The sequence below is a fragment of the Hibiscus syriacus genome, unplaced genomic scaffold (genome assembly GCF_006381635.1).
Source record: "Hibiscus syriacus cultivar Baekdansim isolate YM2019G1 unplaced genomic scaffold, ASM638163v2 tig00015087_pilon, whole genome shotgun sequence".
Taxonomy (NCBI): domain Eukaryota; kingdom Viridiplantae; phylum Streptophyta; class Magnoliopsida; order Malvales; family Malvaceae; genus Hibiscus; species Hibiscus syriacus.
Window position 1 is genome coordinate 55,748 of NW_024062342.1, and position 18,584 is coordinate 74,331.

Here is an 18,584-nt window from a genome sequence, read left to right on the forward strand (position 1 = left end):
CATGAAGAGGATAAAAGATGAGATAACTGACTAAGTTCCGGCAATCACTTAAAGTTCAACTGTACTGTTCTGAGAAATTACCTGAAATGAGGAAGCTCTTCGAGTCATATTTAAAAAAACCGGTATTTTCGTGTCATCTGTGTGATAAAAGGTGAATCTCTGACTATCTGGGTGTATAACATTTACTATTTAAGCATTAATCTCAAGCATTATCTATTATTTCCAAGTTATTTGAGAAAGTCATACAACAAGTAGTGTTTTCACAATGCAATTTCAACCATTACAAACAAACCTTACAAAAGAATGACATATTACAGATTATTTCTTGGCACTGGATGCAGATTACATTCTTTTGCCTTGCAGTATGACCCTCGGAAGCTGTCTGGAAACTGGTGTAAACAACTAAGCTAAGGAGATTGAGGTGGAGATGATAGATTGATCGACGAGAACTCCCCCAAGCTCAGGCTTCTAAATAAAAGTTAACAAGTCGAAACCGCGAATCCTGATCAACGATCATCACCACCTCCGCTGAGAATATCAAATTATAGTTCCTTCAGACATCAAAACAGGTATCGAGGGTCAATATGTGAGCTTAAGAACAATCTAATGTTTAGAGTTTAGAGTTTAGAGTATAGATTTTATCCTGAACATCCTTGTTCCATGTAGGTAAACCTATATCATGAGGTATTCGTATCACTGTGAATTTCAGAATGTACCATTCCTCGATGTAATCTCAGGTTTAACTTGAAAATCAAGAGAAAAATGTAACATGTCAACAAAATGAACTTAAATCAAACAAATGCACCGCCAGTGAAATAAGGTCAGATGGGCTGTGCATTAACTTAGAAGGAAAGCTTCGAGTGTTGTACAATAGCGGAGTGCTCGGAACACATGCATCTATTATATGGCAGAAAAGGAGATCATTCTTCTTTTTTGGATGTATAAACAAAATACTTTATCAAAAAAAGAAGTAAATCATTGTATAGGTTTATGTCTTTTTCATGCATCAAAACAATGGCGTGATTATTGCAGATGCAAAATGAAACTTCGAGGAGCTTCCTAACAAGACATGTACCTAATGTCTCTCCATTATTGGATGTTGAAAGAACAAGAGCATGAGTTTCAAATGTTGCGAGAAAGAAAAAGGAGAACCAATGAAAATAGTTCCAACCCGATTGTTCGAGGCTTGCCCATGCATTCGATGAGGCTTCATATTCAAATCAATCATTTTAGTATCATGCTTGAGATTTTTAGCACCCATCACTTGTGCAGGAGAGACCTTGTGATTCTGTTGGTTCTCTCCTACTGTTGGTTTAGCCGGCTGAGTTTGGCCTCTCCAGTTCTCACTCGGATCCACCGGTGTATCCCCCGGAAACTGCAGAAGAAACAACCCAAAGGGAAAACTTATACTCCTGAAGAAATGTAATACATGACTCAATTCCAGTGAAAGATAGCGACAGACCTCTACTCTCTGCCTTAATAGAAGATTTCTTCCATGGGTTTTTTTACCTCCAACGTGTACAATCATATCACATTGCAAACAAAGGGAACTTCCATCTATCTCGCAGTAAAAGAAAGCTACATAATTCCAAGGGATGAACATGAGTTTTAACAAAACTTATACAGATCTGCTTATAAACCAAAAGCTTTATAATGGAAAAGTAAATGACAAAAAATAACACCTGCATACCAGGAGCATTTTCACATATATCACAGCGAGGAACATCACTGGGATTTGCTAGACCCACCCGGACATGGCGGTTAGCAAGCTTATTGCACATATGGACCTGAAACATTCATCAACAGTTCAAAGCAGAGCTTCCATTTTCCAGAACAATCTAGAACAATGTAAACCGGTTCGAAGAAGGATCTTTTCCGATAGCAATGCACAGGAAATTATTGAGAAGAAACAAAAAAGACTGAAAAGTATTCCCTTTACTAGGACTATTCAACAAATCATGGAACCCCAGCTGAGAATTTATAGAAAAATCCAGCAGTGGCACAGAAGAGACCCCCTAAAATCAATCTTGAAGAACAAAGGATCTTTTATTATATCAAGTAAAACAATAGCACTAGCAAGAAAACAATTAAGAAAAAACCGTGCTTCCCACAAAGAAGAACAATAGACAAACGAAAATCACACATGGGTTCCAGTTAACAGCAAAAGAAAACACAACCCGAAGTGTTTACTAGTAACACGAGGAAAGAACCGACCTTTTCATCACAGGCACGGCAAAGAGCAGCCTCATCGGCAGCACAGAAGACAATAGCAGGGGCACTTTCACAAGCGTCACAAAGGATTCGCATAATGCTCTCTCACTCTCATCCTCTCCCAATCAAAACCAGCAAGCAGCTGTTGTTTTTGTTGGTGTTTTGCGGGGAATGATAAAGATGATGATTGATTATAATTGGGAAGAAAAAAGGATAACAAGATGATGTTTTTTTCATATATATAATATTATAACAAGATATTGGAGAAGGATGGAGAAAGATGTGGGATTTAATAAGCAGGCAACAAAAATGAATTGAAGAGCGAGAGCCGAGAGAGAGGGTTGGACTCTAGAGAGTAGATTTGTCAACTTTGGTTTAATTCATTTGGTAATTTGATCACTTGATTTCCACCACAAGTTTTTCAAAGAGACTCGCTTGTGGGGCTGAGAACCTCTCTTCCCATTAATCTTGCCCACCAGTCAAATATCTACCATGGACCCCGTTTTTTTTTTTTTTTTTGCTGAAAGCCTGGCCATACATAAAGCATCTTCTCTCTTTAATTTGCACCTAATTTGGTCCACAATCTACTCCCCTGTTATTAAAGTGGCAGCTGATATCTTCTCATACTGTTCTGTTCCCCATGGTTGTTGTACTTAACTCCCCTGTTTTCTCTTTCTACATGACAAAACCATGGGAAATTAGATATCTTTTTTGCAGGATGGTTGTTGTACCAATCCAACTGCTCTATTTTCATCTCCTGCGGTTAATAATCTACATCTTCAATGAAAAAAAAGGGAAATTAGATTCCTTAAATGTCTTAAATTACCTTCAATAGTGAACAAATACCACTTACCCAAGTTCATAAATGTTTTTCTGTGTTTAAAATCTAGCTTCAAGACCTGGGAAGATAATCAACATGTTGAATTAATAATGATATACAGTGTCTTGGTCCTTGCTATGATTGATTGGTTATGGTGGATTAGGATGAGGTTCAACAAAGTAATGTAAAGATTATAGGTGGCCAAGAACCATCATTTGGAACACCAATAATTCCCTTTATTTTAATTTAAATGTGTTAGCAATTGAGATTCTTTTTTTATTTTAATCATATGTATGATCTTTCTCAATCACAATGATGTTAGCGTTGGTGGGGTAATGGATGATTTAGACCTACATTATATGATATAAGTGTTTATATTATGAATTCACATTCAACATGATAATTACCTAACCTTTATCAAATAAATTGACCATCACCACATTTTTTTTTCTTCCATCATGTATCTACCTTAAAAACAACAAGTAAAAACAACAAGAAAAATCCAAAAATATAAAAGACCCCATTACTTCAAGCAAAGGCAAGCACATCTTCCTACAACAAATGGACGAAGGGCAATGAATGTCAAGTCCAATCAAGTATTATTTATAATACAATCATACAAGGTGGGGCTAATGAAAAATCACAGGCTTCTGAGTTTAAACAACTAAGCAAAAAAATTAATCTAGAGGGGAATATAGTCCTTGATTGAACCAGATAAATCAACATATGTATGTATTACATTGGGATTACAACTTGATTAATCTCTCAACCTTAAATAATACAATTTCTTCATGAAACCAAATAGACACCATTATAAGACCTGTAGAAAACAATTTCAGCATACAATAGCTGGAAAAATAAAGTGGAGTTCATCATTTTCTTGTTTTAAACTTGGGTGCACTTCAAAATGCAATGTTCAGCATCTCCATGCTCAAGCTCTCCATCATTGCGTTTTCCATGAATCCGCATTTAGCCGGTTCGGCCTTGATGACATTGCGTAGCCTCGGCTTGAATGAGCAAGAAGCAAGGGGAATGATTGGGATGTTCTCGCAGTTGCAGAGCTCAATCATGTACCCATCCGGGTCATGGAAGAACACCTGTTCGACTCTGTTCCTTTCGTCTTCGACCACTGCGGTGACATACTTCATTCCCATGCCTTTAAGTCTCCCCTTGACAAGGCCAACATCGATACACTGTCATCACAGAACAAAGAACTTGTTATAACCAAAAGCTGTGCAGCAGTATTGGTTTCTGATAGATTTGATTCGAATTCATATATTATACCTGGAAGGATATGTGATTGTCCTTGGGATTAATTGTCCGGGGTTCGACAATTGCATCGAATTCATCGATTGATGGATTTTCAATTAAGTGTATCCCAATGCCATAATTGTACAACCTGCAAGAAATAAAGGAGACCAGTCATTTAACATCCTGTTCCATTAAAAACAGGATTTTCAGTTTAAAACAACAAGCTTACCAAGCTCCATTGAACTTGAAAGAAGAGGGGCGTTTGATGAGAACAAATCCCAAGACTTCTTCGTAGAACCTCGCCGATTCGGAAACCGATCGACACAACAATGATACATGATTCAAAGAGAGAAGCGGCAATGCCTCGTAGTTGTTTACTTCCTCAATCTCCATCATGTATTTTTCACTCTTTTACACTTGGTTTTCTCAGCAAACACTTTGCATGACTAGGTTACTGCCTTGGGATCCTCTTATAAAGCAGAATATTTGGGGAAGCACCTAATTTCCTGAATTGAAATTCAAGTAATTATAAGGAACTTTCCTAGCAAATTCTCATGCTCCCAATCAGATGCATACTGCTTTAAAAGTGCTTTCTTCTCGAACCATGAGAGCCATGAAACAAGTTACAAGAAGAAACAAAGTTGACAGCTTTAGCTTGTTGCCTAAACCCTTCGAATAAAATATGTTCATGTTGAATATAACTATATGATTCAGTGGTTACCCCAAAAACGGTGATTTCGAAAGCTATATAATCAAACAAACATCAAGTAAAAACAGAGCCCTTTTAGCCCTTCGAGGTATCCTAAAGACAGAAAGTGCCAAAGTTCCAAAAAAAACTGGGAAATTTCTTTGATGTTTCCTTGACGTCTCACTCAAACGACAACACAAGTTTGACACTTGACAGATCCTTCTTTGGATCATTTCGAGATTTTTTTTTTCTACGTAATTGCCCATGCATGCGTCGTGATGGCTTGACATGGTTGCTGATAAATATACTATTTTTCTGGCAATGCTAATAATATCATTACTAGAAAAGATAATGGGCTGGACTGTGTACCAGTCTAAGTTCAAAGGTCCATTATCCTATAAATAAAGCCTTGAGTGGTGATAAATGAAATATTATTTTCTAGTGGTTGTGGTCTTGTGGATTCAAGTAATTACATTTTGGTTGACTGATGTAGGCGGATCCGAGACAAATAATACTGAGCTGTCAGATTGTACCTTGATGGCGCTGAGATACCATGAGTTGGCAGATCATCGCAAAGGCGAGAGTTGATTGTGATATGTTCCTCATTGGGGCCGTTTTGAGTGCGTTTCAGTCTTTTGGCCATAACTTTGGCTATAAGTGTCGGAATAGCGCATAAGACCCCAATTCGGAAAGCCCATTTCGACGCATGCTGTCCACATTGAGTATAGCTCCATGTGGCCTTTTTTTCGACCTCAAATTCTACTATTTTCCCTCCGAATCACTAGTTTTATTTATTTTTTTAATATTTATGGTAATATTTTGCTTGTCAGTTAGGAAGTCAATTTAAATCCGATTTGAGCCGGATTTTTTGCATATTGTTTATTTTATTTCGAATTTCAATTTAGAGTGATTTTCGGATAAACATGATTTTTGGCTATAACAGTCCGGCTTGTGGACTGATTTTTGCATTGTTTGATTTTATAATATTTCGTTAAACCCTAGAGACTTGTTTTCTCTGGTTTTGGGTGAATTTTCTCTTGTAAATCATCTGTTGGAACCAGCCTACAGGATAATCGATATAATGTCCGGCGTTAGCGCAAGCTTGTTAACCTTGTGGTCGTGGGATCGAGTCCCACTGAGGGCAATTCATAACGAAGGTCTTCCACAGAAGCTGCTCTCAACCTGGCGTTAGGGGCATCCTACTACCCTACCTCCCCCTTACCCTATTTCATATGGAATAGGGTTAACTAATTTGTAGTGGTAGATCCAAAAATATTTTTCAAGGTAGACACACATGTATTAATAATAGAAATTTTTTGTACATGGTAGTCACAAATAAAATTTCAGAGTGGACACTATTAGTAAAATGAACAATTAATATAAAAAAATTCAGATTTCAGGGTGAACACGTACACATATATCCGCCACTGAAAACATACGTGGGTTGCCGACTACCTCCAATTCCAAGTTTGATTCCCTCATTCTATTTTCTATTTCATATTTTTCTAAGCATCAATTAAGATTAGTTAAGGTGCACCTAAACCTCCTCCAGTACCCTGACTGGTTTCCATCCTATTCTATTTCATTTAATCTCTCTAATAAGATTGTGATGCGTGCCATTATCTTATTAAAACTATTTTAAAAAATATTTTTAATGAAATTATGACTAGATTAATAGAATGTATAAGTAATGAACAAAAATGTGTAACTATACAAATTTATTTAACTATTACGTAGACAATTCTGTTAATAGTCAGTGGCGTGATTGAAATCATTTTAAAATTTAGTGATTTAATTGACAAAATTCATGGTTCACTGATCAAAACAAAACAACTTCAATAATTTAGTGACCCACAGCAAGGTAGTTTACCCCCAACATATTAATACTATTCATGAACCCAATCTATAAACAATACATTTAGTAGTATGAAGTTCAGGCTCCATTGTCATCCCACTATTTGTCCACTAGCTTGAAATCAAATAGTTGAGGCCTTGTTGGACGAAACTCTTTTGAAAGCAAAACAGTGGTTTGTACCAATCTTCGAAACCAATATGGCCTACTCAGAATTCATTGAGTGGCCTCTGAAATAAAAAAAATTGTTAGTTTCACAAGACATGTGTGTGCATTATCAATAATTAATTTTTTTTTGAACATATATTATCTTGTAATCATTTTAGACAGGGTCGTGGCTAGGTTGTTGGGGGTCCTGTGCAAATTCTTATAAAGGGGCCCTATTTTCTAGATATATTCGATTTCGGGCCTCCTATTTTTATGCTTCTTAATGGCAACAACTGATAGATATACTCGATTTCGGAGCCCCTATTTTTATGATTCTTAATGGCAACAACTGATAGATATACTGGATTTCGGGGCCCCTATTTTTATGCTTATTAATGGCAACAACTGATAGATATACTCGATCCCTACTCGATTGTTTAATGATACATCTTCTATTTATCGTGTGTATCCTAGTTCTTTGTACTTCAGCTATAACAAAGATCACATCCTGGGAATCATAAGAATAAGCTTAGTTTTTCAGTATTCTAGCTTGAAGACCCCCTCTTCATAATACAGATTCCCAAGTATTGGACAAAACTTCAAATCAGGTCTTTGCATGGCCATCTTATATATTCAAATAAACCATAGATTATTTATAAACAAAATTTTCATGCACATGCAGGGGCCTCTTTTCAATCTCTGTTATCAAAAAGCTTCTCCATTTTTTGTTTTAATTCAAAAGCTAGTTATTTTTTTTCAAAGAGAAGCTCTGAAAAAATAAACTAACAATTAAACAAAAGAAGCAGACACTATAACCACTTCAATATCTCACTTCCATTATATGCATGAAAATACACCCTGGAAAGATTTCAACTTTGAGGTTACCAAAGCTGAAGAATTTGAAGTTTAGTGTTGATGTAATGATTGTGGTAAAAATATGGCACAAAAAACAAAAGTATTGTAATTCTACAATTGCGGAAAGGATATTTGATTTTCTTTCATGTGGGTGTCTATATTTGGGAATTGGAATTTGGGACAAGTTATTATTGGGATTTTGTTGGTTTTTTCCAGGTCTAAATATAGACAAAACTGGAACACATATAATAAGAGAGAAGAAGAAAAAACCAGGGTGATTGTTGTTGTCCCAAATGTAAAGCTGGGGGAAAAACCAAACATTTCCTTGGAAAAAAGGGAATGCAAGGTGTATTCAAATCTTCAATCCCAAGGTAAAATTGGAAACATCTTGATTCTCAAAAACTTCCATTTCTTTTTCCTGTGAAGAAATATTGTAACATGAGAATCTGGCTTTGAAATATATGAATAAAGAACAAAATTTTGAGTGAATTTAGCACTAACCCGTGATTACTTGTTGATTGCAAATGTCTAAAAGTTGGGTGTTTTTATAGGAGCCCAACGAGACTTCATTGTCTGACCATTTGAATACCGATCCCCTTGATTGAATAGAGAAGCATATAGGTGGTAGGAAGCTAAGGTGAATAGGCCACAGCTTCGTTGAATTGAATTTTCTATTCATGGTATAGTTTTCATTAGCTTTTTTTTTGGAAGAGGGAAGCTGAAAGATGGTGGTAGTGGATGGTAGAGAGGAGGAAGTGCAGGAGCCAACAGGTTGTGAGGAGAGAATTTTTGTTTCGGTTCGATTGCGGCCTCTCAACGACAAGGAGATTGATAGGCATGATGTTTCTGACTGGGAATGCATCAGTGATAACACTATCATATACAGGAACGGCCTTTCGGTTTCCGAGAAATCCATGTACCCGACTTCCTATACATTTGGTAAGTGCTTAGACTTTTAGATATCCAGTTTATCTAAATTTGATTGCTTTCCCCTTAGTTTATATCCTTACCAAAGTTTTGAAATTGCCTCTCGATTTCTGGAAATGACTAATGAAGTCTTAGTATTTGAAACAAAATTCTGGATAATGTTAATGTCAATTGCTGTATGATAGAAAATTTTACTGCAGAAACCTTTGAATAGGCCCTAAGATGATAGAAATATTTTTCCTTCAAACCCGTTTCCATAGCCGGAGTGCGAAATTACTTTACCGATATACATTTTGTTACATACTACCGGTCCACCATGATGATCTTATAGCCACTTTTAGGTTTCTGGCCTCTAATGCAATGCCTTATAGAGATAGTATAATTAAAGCATGTTGTCATGTATGGAGTTGACACCAGTGGTTTCTTCTGGAATCATGAGTCTCCTTGGTGATTTTTAGACAGGGTTTTTAGCTCTAAATGTCCCAATAGGCGAGTGTATGAAGAAGGAGCTAAGGAAATTGCCCTTTCAGTTGTCAGGGGCATAAACTGTGAGTTACATCTCTTTCCTATCTTTTTGGATACTCCCAAGGCTCTTTTGTGACTCCATAAACAACTTCCTAATTTCAACTGTCAATTCATAAACTATGTTTCAGCTACTATTTTTGCTTACGGGCAAACGAGCAGCGGAAAAACTTATACGATGACTGGAATTACGGAGTATGCCATGGCAGATATATATGATTACATACAGAGGGTAATGAAGACATACAATGGTTTTTGTTGCTCCCTTTGTGGTTATACTTTTCCGTTGTATTTCCTTCTTTGACAAAAACCACAACTACTTTTTTGTAGCACAAGGAAAGAGAGTTTATCTTGAAGTTCTCTGCTATGGAGATCTACAATGAATCAGTCAGGGACCTCCTTAGTTTAGAGGGTTCTCCCCTTCAGCTTCGAGATGACCACGAAGTGAGTCCAGTCCTATCACCTATGTTTATGAGGAACCGAGTTTTATGGACTTATCTTACTAACAGATATCTATTTCGATAGAGGGGAACGGTTGTCGTTAAACTCACAGAAGAAACTCTGCGGGACTGGAATCACTTTAAGGAGCTTTTATCTATTTGTGAAGGTAAGATTATGTCAACAAGTCTTCCTTTCACTTGCCATTGACTGCATATTTAAGCATGCCTTGGTGACATTGGCAGCTCAAAGACAAATAGGGGAGACCTCTCTCAATGAGACAAGCTCTAGATCCCATCAGATTTTGAGAGTGGTATGTTTTGTGTTCCATTGCTAAACTTTTAGATATTATTCACTTAACAATGATGTGAAATTTATTTTCATATCATCTGTCTATTTTCCTTTCATCAGACGGTCGAAAGTTCTGCACGAGAGTTTTTAGGCAATGACAAATCAAGCACCCTCGTGGCCTCAGTGGTATGAAACAACATATATCTGTTTCGGTCAAGATTTGATTGATTAACCAATATTTGAAAGCAACTGACATTTTCACTCTGTTTTGTCTAGAACTTTGTTGATCTTGCAGGAAGCGAACGTGCATCTCAGACATCATCAGCCTGTGCTAGGTTGAAAGAAGGTTGCCATATAAATCGCAGTTTACTAACGCTTGGAACTGTTATACGTAAGCTGAGGTCAGTTGTTTCATCAGATTACTACTAAATGTTTGTAGCACTTCATGAATCATCTAATGTATCTTGGTATAAATTTGTACTTGGTTGCAGCAAGGGAAAAAATGGACACATTCCTTACAGAGATTCGAAGCTGACCCGGATACTTCAGTCTTCCCTCGGAGGCAATGCTAGAACTGCTATAATTTGTACCATGAGTCCGGCACAGTCGCATGTCGAACAATCAAGAAACACCCTCTTATTTGCAAGTTGTGCTAAAGAAGTGATTACCAATGGTCAAGTTAATTTGGTGCTGTCTGATAAAGCATTAGTTAAGCAAATGCAAAGAGAAATGGCTAGATTAGAGAATGAGTTGAGAATTGCAAGAACAAGGCCAACTTCCTCGATTTCTGATGCGTTGCTGCGAGAGAAAGACCTCGAAATTGAAAAGGTGATGATATAGGTATAGTGAATACATCTTTGGATTTAATCCATGAATTATTGTTTTGATTTTCCTCCATGCTTCATGCAGCTAAAGAAAGAGGTAGCCATTCTGATTCAGCAAAGAGACCTTGCTTGGTCTGTGGTTGAGGGGATACGACAAACGGCTAACAATGAAAGTCCTGGAGCTGAAAAACTAGTGAAAGTATGTATATATGCATATATTACTAAAGCATTTGATGCATCTTTTAAGTTCACTTCACCATCCAAAGTTTAATTCCTGCATGTCCTCATTCACCAGGTAAGTTCAGATTCTCAGTACCCCAAACTGCGAGTGCGAGATAGAGATTCACTGGACTCTGCAAATTCAATCATTGTGAGACCGGTTTTGTCTGTTGGAGTTAGATCCCGCTGTCCTTCAGATATACAAAGTTTCACCTCTGAAGAGAACTTCCTTCAGCTTCCCGACTTCAAATTGACTATACCACGTCCAAGTGCCTCCTCCCCGCAGCTGTCACCGAGATTTTCTGTTTTTGTCGGAAGTACTCTTCGCCAGGAGGAGAATAACTATGAAAATTCAGAGACACCGTGCAAGGAAGTTCGTTGCATTGACCCGAATTCGAGTATGAACAGATATTTGGACTCAAGTTTTTCAGAGTCTCGCCCAAAGATTCATCACGATGGCTCATCCCCTGGGGAAAACACAACTATTTCAGGAGTGATAGAAGTTGACAATGAAGATATATCAAAGCAAGAATCCAAGTCATCTGATTTAAATAAAAATATGGTTTTTGAACCTCCTGAAAAAGCATATTTATGTCAGCTGAAACATGAACCCTATGGCTGTAGAAGCTTGAGATTTACTAGGAGTAGAAGTTGTAAAGCGAGTCTGATGACTGTTTCTCAGTGGATTGAGAAGGCAGAAGAGAATGATGGCACATCTCCCGTGCAAAATGCAAAAGATTTCACTGAAAGACCATACAATTTCCACAGAAAATCTTCTGCATTGAAGTTTGATCACCAGGGCGAGGCGGAGGAGTTTATTAGAAATGAATCTCCAAATTCTTCAACGAGTGCTACTGTTAATGAGCTTAATGCCGTGAAATCACCACTTGAATCTCAAAGTTCTTTTACAAGTGCCGCTGGTTGGAGTGTTAGAGTCCCAACCCCAGGGAATCAGATTAGTACCGATTTCCATACCTCAACAAGAGGAACTGAAGAAATGTCTAGTAATCACAAGTACGATAACCAACATGGTGATTCACCGGTGAGTGTTTGATTTCTTTTTATCCTGATTATATTATAAAGGGTATACTTTACTACGAAAGTTCGTGTAAAAACATGTTCATGCATGACCAGTACAGGTGACGAACGCAACACCAGAGACTTATGGAAGCTCTTCAGCGTGGCCTTCAGAATTTAAGAGGCTTCAAAAAGAGATAATTGAACTCTGGCGTGACTGCAATGTGTCACTGGTCCATAGGACTTACTTCTTCCTGCTATTCAAGGGAGATCCAAAAGATTATATATACATGGAGGTGGAACATAGGAGGCTGTCCTTCATGAAGAACACGTTCACCGATGGCCATAAAATGGTCGAAAACGGTCGAGTCCTTACTCGCGCTTCTAGGTATATATATATGTGTATGTTTATATGCTTATTACATCAACCTAGAAGCCACTGATGTTTTGAACTTTGCAAACAGTGAGAAGGCTCTACGTCGGGAGAGGCAAAAGTTGTGCCAGAGGATAAGCAAGAAGCTCTCCAAGGTTGAAATAGAGAATCTCTTTCGTAAATGGGGAATTGAGTTGAACGCGAAACAAAGGAGGTTGAAGTTGGTTAACCTCTTGTGGAGTGACTGCAATGACATGGAACACATTGCTGAGAGTGCTGCCATTGTTGCAAAGCTGGCTGGTTTTGAAAATCCAGAGAAGACGTTCAAGGAAATGTTTGGTCTTAACTTTACACTGGGACAACACACACCCATGAGACATAATACTTTGAAACGCAGTGTATTGTCTATGTTATAGGTGTTAATTATATATATACATGATAGTTGTTTGATTTCATCCACACATATTTCCTTTGTTTTTGAAAGTTTCTGTTTCCTGATTTTAGTGCAATGGAAGAGTTTGTAAATCGGTTAAACCAACGTCAAGGATCAGTTTTATTACTTAAATCAAATCAAAGAGGTAAAATCCTAATTCAGTGTAAAACTAAAAGTTTTTTACATCGTGTAAATGAATTTTAACCAACAAAGAGGTAAGATCCAATTATACAATATAAAACTAAAAAGTAAAATACATTTTACTTGTATGTAGTTCTCATTTTTGTTAAATAATTTTCCTTGGTATATGGATGTACATTTCAATCAATTTATATATTATAGAGCATTGTTAATTAAAGCTCATAATTAACAAACGACTAACTTTTTGTTTTTCACAAAGTAAAATGATGAAGCTCATAATTAAGCCTAAAATTGAATCCATATACAACCCTAATAAGCTTAACAATGACCATACAACGGTCTCCGCATTAAGAAATAAAAATGGTGAAGTGGGGAAGCTGATAGTAGAACTTCATCATTTCAATACCAAAAGAAAGATGAACAGAGACAGAACTGAGATCAAGTATCATAAAAATGGTCTTTTCAGTACATTGAACTTACACTAGATTCCAGAAATAGATAAGAAAAGCAATGCAAAACATGATCTATTTTGAATTAAATCTATCTTCTAATCATACAAACAACATAGAACGCTTAAATAAGATCCATGAACGAGTTCAGAATAACTTCACCAATGTTTCATACTGCATGCTAGTGACAAGAATCGGATGCAAAACAACCAACTAATGGCAACTAGCAACATCCCAAGTTTCAGAATCTTGCACTCTACTCTGCTCGGGATTGACCAGCACGAGAAGAGAGGATGATACCGACGATGAGTCCATACAGAGCCAAAGCCTCGGCAAAAATGAGGATAAGAATCATTCCAACAAAAAGCTTTGGCTGTTGAGCATTGGCTCTGCAAATAAATGCATAGAAAAAACTATATCAATCAAGCATATTCTCACAATTGCAATGAATCTCAAAACCGAGGAATTCTCAGCTTTGTAATAATTATGACGATCTATATTCTATATTCATCGGCAACAATTCTTAGCTTCTCTGCAAAGCATCAGCAAGATTTTAAAAGAAAATAAAAATGCTATCTTTCAAAGTTTTCATCTTTGTAACTTCCACATACATTGCATAAATCAAAATAAATTACATTTTGTGAACCAAGTCAAATTCCAGCAGATCCAGGTTTGAATTCACTCAACAAGAAGAAGTTTACCACTATAGTTTTATCAGAATTGGTGAATGTGAGTGCAAGGTCAATCATACGATCACAGTTATTACACAATTACTTTTTCACTGCTTCGAAAAAATCTATGCAGCAAATGAAATTTGATTCGAGCAAACAACATTTCAGTTCTAAAGAGCTGAAATGCAAAACAGCGAAAGCAAATTAGATGACAATACCTAACACCAGCATCGCCGACGATTCCAATAGCCATGCCGGCTGAGAGACCAGCGAGGCCACAAGCAAGACCAGAGGAAAGATGAGCGTAGCCATCGAAAAGGTAGTAAGATTTGGCCTTCGGGTTAATCCCAGTGCTAATAATAACCGCAATAATCAACCCATAAATACCCAAAACACCGGCCATAACAACGGGGACGATTGATTTCATAACCAGCTCCGGCCTCATCACTCCCATCGACGCCACACCTACACCGCTCTTGGCCGTCCCATACGCAGCTCCCATACCTGAAAAAAAAACAAATCACTTGGTTGGGGAAACCAGAACCATGAAGAACCGAAAATTTAACATTTGGGTTGGGGCTTTTTACAGGAGAAAACGAGGGCCGCAGCGGCGCCGAGGAAGCCAAAGAAAGGAGCAGTTTCATCGCCGCTGAATGTGGAAGCCATCTTAGACTTTCAGTTTCTCAACAATTTCCCCGACGATTTGAACAGATTTGGGAACTATGTGATCGGTCGATTTCTTTCCAGATCAGAGTAGAGACAACCACGAAATTTCTCAGTGGACCCTCGTGAACGTAATAGTGCCGTAACCAATACCATTAAAGGAGTCTCGATTTTGGCTAAATTTCTATGGGCGTATTTTGGGCCAAATAAGACCATTTTATGGGCTCAAATGCCATTATCTAAGAGAGAGAGCCTCACTAATTTTCTTTTCAAGGTAAATCAATATGAGTATTCAAAAGCCGGACCGGACCGGACCGGACCAGATTCAGATATTTGTTCGAGACAGACTTATAGGACAAAGTAAAGATAGGTAACTCTTGGACAAATTTCATTATTTATTTGATTATTGAAACGTTTCTAGAAGTTTTCAATACACTGTTCAATGATAATGTCCAACAACAATTCTCTTTCCATTGGGTTGTGAAAATGGGTAGAATCCACTTTCCATTTAACACACACAACATAGGGATGTCAAACAGGGGATTACAGACAACAGCACAGCAGGAGCTAACCCGGTTTACTAAATATACTTCGAAACTTGTCTCTCGTAACTAATAAACATATGGAACAATGGCCCACCAGTTTTGCGGATAGTCCTCGAACTTCTGAAGGTACCACCGGTGAGTTTCTGCTTCAGTAAAGGCAAGATTAGCTACCTGAAACAGTCAGCCGAACATGAGTTACAAAATATTCAGCTACAGGGAACATTGTTTATAATCTGCATAGTTCTGGAAAATAGATAAGGATGGTACAAAATACCACAAATCCAATAAGTAGACATATGGTAATGTCGGTTCCTCCACTAGCGACCAATAGACCGGCATATATTATCTGTACAGATGCAAGGAGATAATGATCATAACTTGTCTGTTTGACAACAACCATGGCATACACAAGCATCCACAAGGGAGAAAGAAAATCACCATCTCAACTAAATAGTGCGGACTCGAGACAATTTCAAACCAATCTCCATGTGGAATCACATATTCAGTTCGATCCCCACGTTCTCTAAGTGATCTCTGTACCAAAACCAGAAAACCAGCATCCGGATGAGCACAAGTTTCAGAGCAAGCATCATTTTGTTCCATTCCAAAAAATTTGGAATTACCCACAAGCGAATATAGGTTTAACAGGCGAAAACACCTACAAGAATCGCATGACAACAAAATTGATGGAACCACCCCCAAGAAAATATAGCAGCACCAGCCCATTGGCACCATCCAAGCCTTGTTATAGGCTTCACATAACCCCACAAATCGAAATCTGTAATTGACAGCATTTCTTGACCTTTAACTTTAAATTCAGCTACTTGATCAGCTGCAAAATTAAAAGCCTCTAGTGCACAAATTGTACAGAGTGACAGAGGTGCTGCTGTATAATAACTGCCAAAACAATCATCATACAATCAGAACTAAATACAAACTACAAGGACATTTAAGATAATCAACTTCAATCAATAGTCAAGCTCATGCGTTAACTGATCATGCTCAGTAAAAAAGGGAAAAAGAATCATCTTATTGTCAATCTTCCAAATACTCTTCCAAGTATCATAATAAATCAATAAGCAAAACAGAAACATATTAAATCCTAACTTCTTCTTTGCCTTCTCCTTATACTAGGTTTAACATTCTCCTAACAAACAAATAATTGAATAATTCATCGATGGCAATTCATAAACTTAGCAAATGTGTTCAGCGACTCACTAGATACCAGTTGTGTGCATCCTAGCTGAAGTGCTATAGTTGAAGACATGAAAGGTCTCATAAAGCCGCCTCAGTACATGAATTTCCATCAACAACAACAAAACACAGACTTCCAAACATTGAATCTATCTTCGGCCGTGGTAAAACGAGACTTGTGTAGGGAAAAAACATGTGACCCGCCTGTCAGGTGACTAACAGCTGCAACATGACTCAAAGGCTCGGAACCCAAAGATGTAACTTTGTATGCAAAGTACCAAATGCTCATTAACAAGGTGGTTGTCCAAACCACACCCAACATATAAAAGTGCAGAAAGAAACTCTGTGGAACCGTGAACCTCTACATTAGCCATAAAACCCCATGAAAAAAATTGTTAGAAAGAATGAAATTTGATGGGAATTTCTTAAAAAATATGATAAAATCCAAAAAGAAAAATGGTCCTTACATTGGATGAAGCAAAGGCTTGTAGAAGGGCGTGAAATGGATTGAGATGAGGAGAAGGCAGTGAAGCGATGAGAAGGGGAAGAATCCCAGCTATCCATGCCGCTCTTAGAGGCCAAATAAGGCCTGTTTTAATGGTGTCCATTGACTGTGATGCAATGGTTTCCATCAAAACTCCAAGTAAATTCATTTTCCCCATCAAACGAGTACACGAGAGAAGAAAGAAATTTACTGGGGGAAACAAAGAAAAGTAGCCGGCAAAATAGTGTTGGCGCCATAAAAAATATGGGAAAAGTAAACAAATAGTACTCCAATTATAAGATATTATTTTTCTGAATCCTCAACCATTAAAAATTACAAAACAATTCTAAGATTATAAAGAGTTGCTTTGCTGATTCTATCGACTATTAAAAGTTATAAAATAATTACCTTATTATTTATTATGTTTCAAACTCATATTTTTTATTAAAAAATTGATAACAATTTGAATTGTACATTAACATATAATATTGATCTCATAATCTCAAATGAGTGAAATTAGAAAACATCAAATTTGAAAATGATATAAAATTAGAAAACATAAAAAACATGTTTTTAGTATTTTCATTCAAATTATTTTGGAAATTTAAAAATATTAAAATATCAGATTTTAGTTTTTAACAAAATTTATACGAGTTTAAATCCTTCTAACAACAAATTTTATATTTAATGATATTTGAAGCCTCAAACTTTTACAAAAAAGTCAATTTAACCCCTAAACTTTCTTTTATACTCAATATAACCCTTAAACTAAGAAAAAAACGATATGACCCTTTAACCAATGAAATCGAACGTTAACTGTTAGAGAAAATAACCTCAGTGACCAAAAATACCTTATAATATACGATTTTAACCAACTTTTTTTGGATTTGCCAAAATGACCAACTAAATCGCAATGCGATCGATAATTCGCAACGCGATCTCCGGTATCGCAAATCAGTTTCCAGATTCGTAACGCGATTCTGACTATCGCATTGCGATTTTCCAAATTCGCGTTGCGATTTTCCGACTATCACAATGCGAATATGTAAATCGCAATGCGAGTATGTAAATCGCAATGCGAATATGTAAATTACAATGCGAATATGTAAATCGCAATGCGATTCTGACTGTCGCAACACTGAATTTCAAATTCGCAACAGGTTTTAGTTTCACAACGCAAATGTTTTGGGTATATAACTACGCAGCAGAAGCAACTCATAACCTAAATCCCTAAATCGCAACTCATTCCATCTCCATCTATCACTCTCTCCGGCGACATCCGTTCTTATATCCAACGACATCCTTCCCCATCTGGCAACAGGTTTTAGTTTCGCAGCTCGTTTGTTTAGTAAATTAATTTACAATAATGAAATCATCTAATGTTGATCATGTTTGGATAGATTTGTGTTTTGGAGGGTCATGAGAGAATGTTCATGGTGTTTTACAATATATGCCTTTACCCATGGATCTTCAACTAAAACTGTCATTAAAAAAGTTAACTTATGAAACTCTAATGTTACGTATTGCAAATAAATTGAATTTAGAGCCCTTAAGTGGATTTAGGCTATC

At 37.0% G+C, this 18,584-nt stretch overlaps 4 protein-coding genes and 1 pseudogene across 7 annotated transcripts; 1 reads left to right on the forward strand and 4 right to left on the reverse strand.

The window, feature by feature from the left end:
- Window positions 1–188: 188 nt before the first annotated feature.
- LOC120207598 (B-box zinc finger protein 19-like) lies at window positions 189–2,587 on the reverse strand. Of its 4 annotated transcripts, none has more exons than XM_039207031.1 (5): window positions 2,215–2,586; window positions 1,691–1,787; window positions 1,463–1,578; window positions 1,172–1,375; window positions 189–528 (listed from the first exon to the last, which is right to left on the reverse strand). In XM_039207031.1, the coding sequence occupies exons 1-5, from the start codon at window positions 2,305–2,307 to the stop codon at window positions 517–519; spliced, it is 522 nt and encodes a 173-aa protein (XP_039062962.1). In that variant the 5' UTR covers window positions 2,308–2,586; the 3' UTR covers window positions 189–516. The 4 variants fall into 4 exon arrangements, with proteins under 4 accessions (XP_039062962.1, XP_039062963.1, XP_039062961.1 ...); XM_039207032.1 differs by having other exon boundaries at window positions 189–551; XM_039207030.1 differs by lacking the exon at window positions 189–528 and adding an exon at window positions 561–732.
- A 1,303-nt stretch (window positions 2,588–3,890) lies between these two features.
- On the reverse strand, window positions 3,891–4,839 carry LOC120207599 (metallothiol transferase FosB-like). The gene is made up of 3 exons (XM_039207033.1): window positions 4,512–4,839; window positions 4,316–4,430; window positions 3,891–4,224 (listed from the first exon to the last, which is right to left on the reverse strand). The coding sequence occupies exons 1-3, from the start codon at window positions 4,676–4,678 to the stop codon at window positions 3,934–3,936; spliced, it is 573 nt and encodes a 190-aa protein (XP_039062964.1). The 5' UTR covers window positions 4,679–4,839; the 3' UTR covers window positions 3,891–3,933.
- A 3,506-nt stretch (window positions 4,840–8,345) lies between these two features.
- LOC120207595 (kinesin-like protein KIN-7H) lies at window positions 8,346–12,916 on the forward strand. The gene is made up of 13 exons (XM_039207028.1): window positions 8,346–8,763; window positions 9,210–9,299; window positions 9,405–9,505; window positions 9,604–9,717; window positions 9,799–9,880; window positions 9,957–10,024; window positions 10,123–10,188; window positions 10,279–10,403; window positions 10,494–10,830; window positions 10,912–11,025; window positions 11,122–12,087; window positions 12,185–12,450; window positions 12,527–12,916. The coding sequence occupies exons 1-13, from the start codon at window positions 8,550–8,552 to the stop codon at window positions 12,849–12,851; spliced, it is 2,868 nt and encodes a 955-aa protein (XP_039062959.1). The 5' UTR covers window positions 8,346–8,549; the 3' UTR covers window positions 12,852–12,916.
- Window positions 12,917–13,419: 503 nt separating this feature from the next.
- On the reverse strand, window positions 13,420–14,919 carry LOC120207600 (V-type proton ATPase subunit c2). The gene is made up of 3 exons (XM_039207034.1): window positions 14,717–14,919; window positions 14,348–14,633; window positions 13,420–13,847 (listed from the first exon to the last, which is right to left on the reverse strand). The coding sequence occupies exons 1-3, from the start codon at window positions 14,793–14,795 to the stop codon at window positions 13,715–13,717; spliced, it is 498 nt and encodes a 165-aa protein (XP_039062965.1). The 5' UTR covers window positions 14,796–14,919; the 3' UTR covers window positions 13,420–13,714.
- Window positions 14,920–15,403: 484 nt separating this feature from the next.
- Window positions 15,404–17,184, reverse strand: LOC120207590 (annotated as a pseudogene).
- Window positions 17,185–18,584: the final 1,400 nt, after the last annotated feature.

Bases quoted from the DNA above. Each gene is read 5' to 3' on its own strand.
- LOC120207598 (XM_039207029.1), bottom strand. From the start codon at position 2,307: ATGCGAATCCTTTGTGACGCTTGTGAAAGTGCCCCTGCTATTGTCTTC. The intron at 1,788-2,214 runs GTCGGTTCTTTC...TGAATGTTTCAG, and splicing joins GCCGTGCCTGTGATGAAAAG to GTCCATATGTGCAATAAGCT. The intron at 1,376-1,462 runs GTCTGTCGCTAT...TTTCTTCTGCAG, and splicing joins TATTAAGGCAGAGAGTAGAG to TTTCCGGGGGATACACCGGT.
- LOC120207600 (XM_039207034.1), bottom strand. From the start codon at position 14,795: ATGGCTTCCACATTCAGCGGCGATGAAACTGCTCCTTTCTTTGGCTTC. The intron at 14,634-14,716 runs GTAAAAAGCCCC...TTTTTTTTTCAG, and splicing joins TGCGGCCCTCGTTTTCTCCT to GTATGGGAGCTGCGTATGGG. The intron at 13,848-14,347 runs GTATTGTCATCT...ATTTATTTGCAG, and splicing joins GTCGGCGATGCTGGTGTTAG to AGCCAATGCTCAACAGCCAA.
- LOC120207599 (XM_039207033.1), bottom strand. From the start codon at position 4,678: ATGATGGAGATTGAGGAAGTAAACAACTACGAGGCATTGCCGCTTCTC. The intron at 4,431-4,511 runs GTAAGCTTGTTG...TATTTCTTGCAG, and splicing joins TTCAAGTTCAATGGAGCTTG to GTTGTACAATTATGGCATTG. The intron at 4,225-4,315 runs GTATAATATATG...CTGTGATGACAG, and splicing joins ACAATCACATATCCTTCCAG to TGTATCGATGTTGGCCTTGT.
- LOC120207595 (XM_039207028.1), top strand. From the start codon at position 8,550: ATGGTGGTAGTGGATGGTAGAGAGGAGGAAGTGCAGGAGCCAACAGGT. The intron at 9,718-9,798 runs GTGAGTCCAGTC...CTATTTCGATAG, and splicing joins AGCTTCGAGATGACCACGAA to AGGGGAACGGTTGTCGTTAA. The intron at 10,189-10,278 runs GTATGAAACAAC...TGTTTTGTCTAG, and splicing joins GCACCCTCGTGGCCTCAGTG to AACTTTGTTGATCTTGCAGG.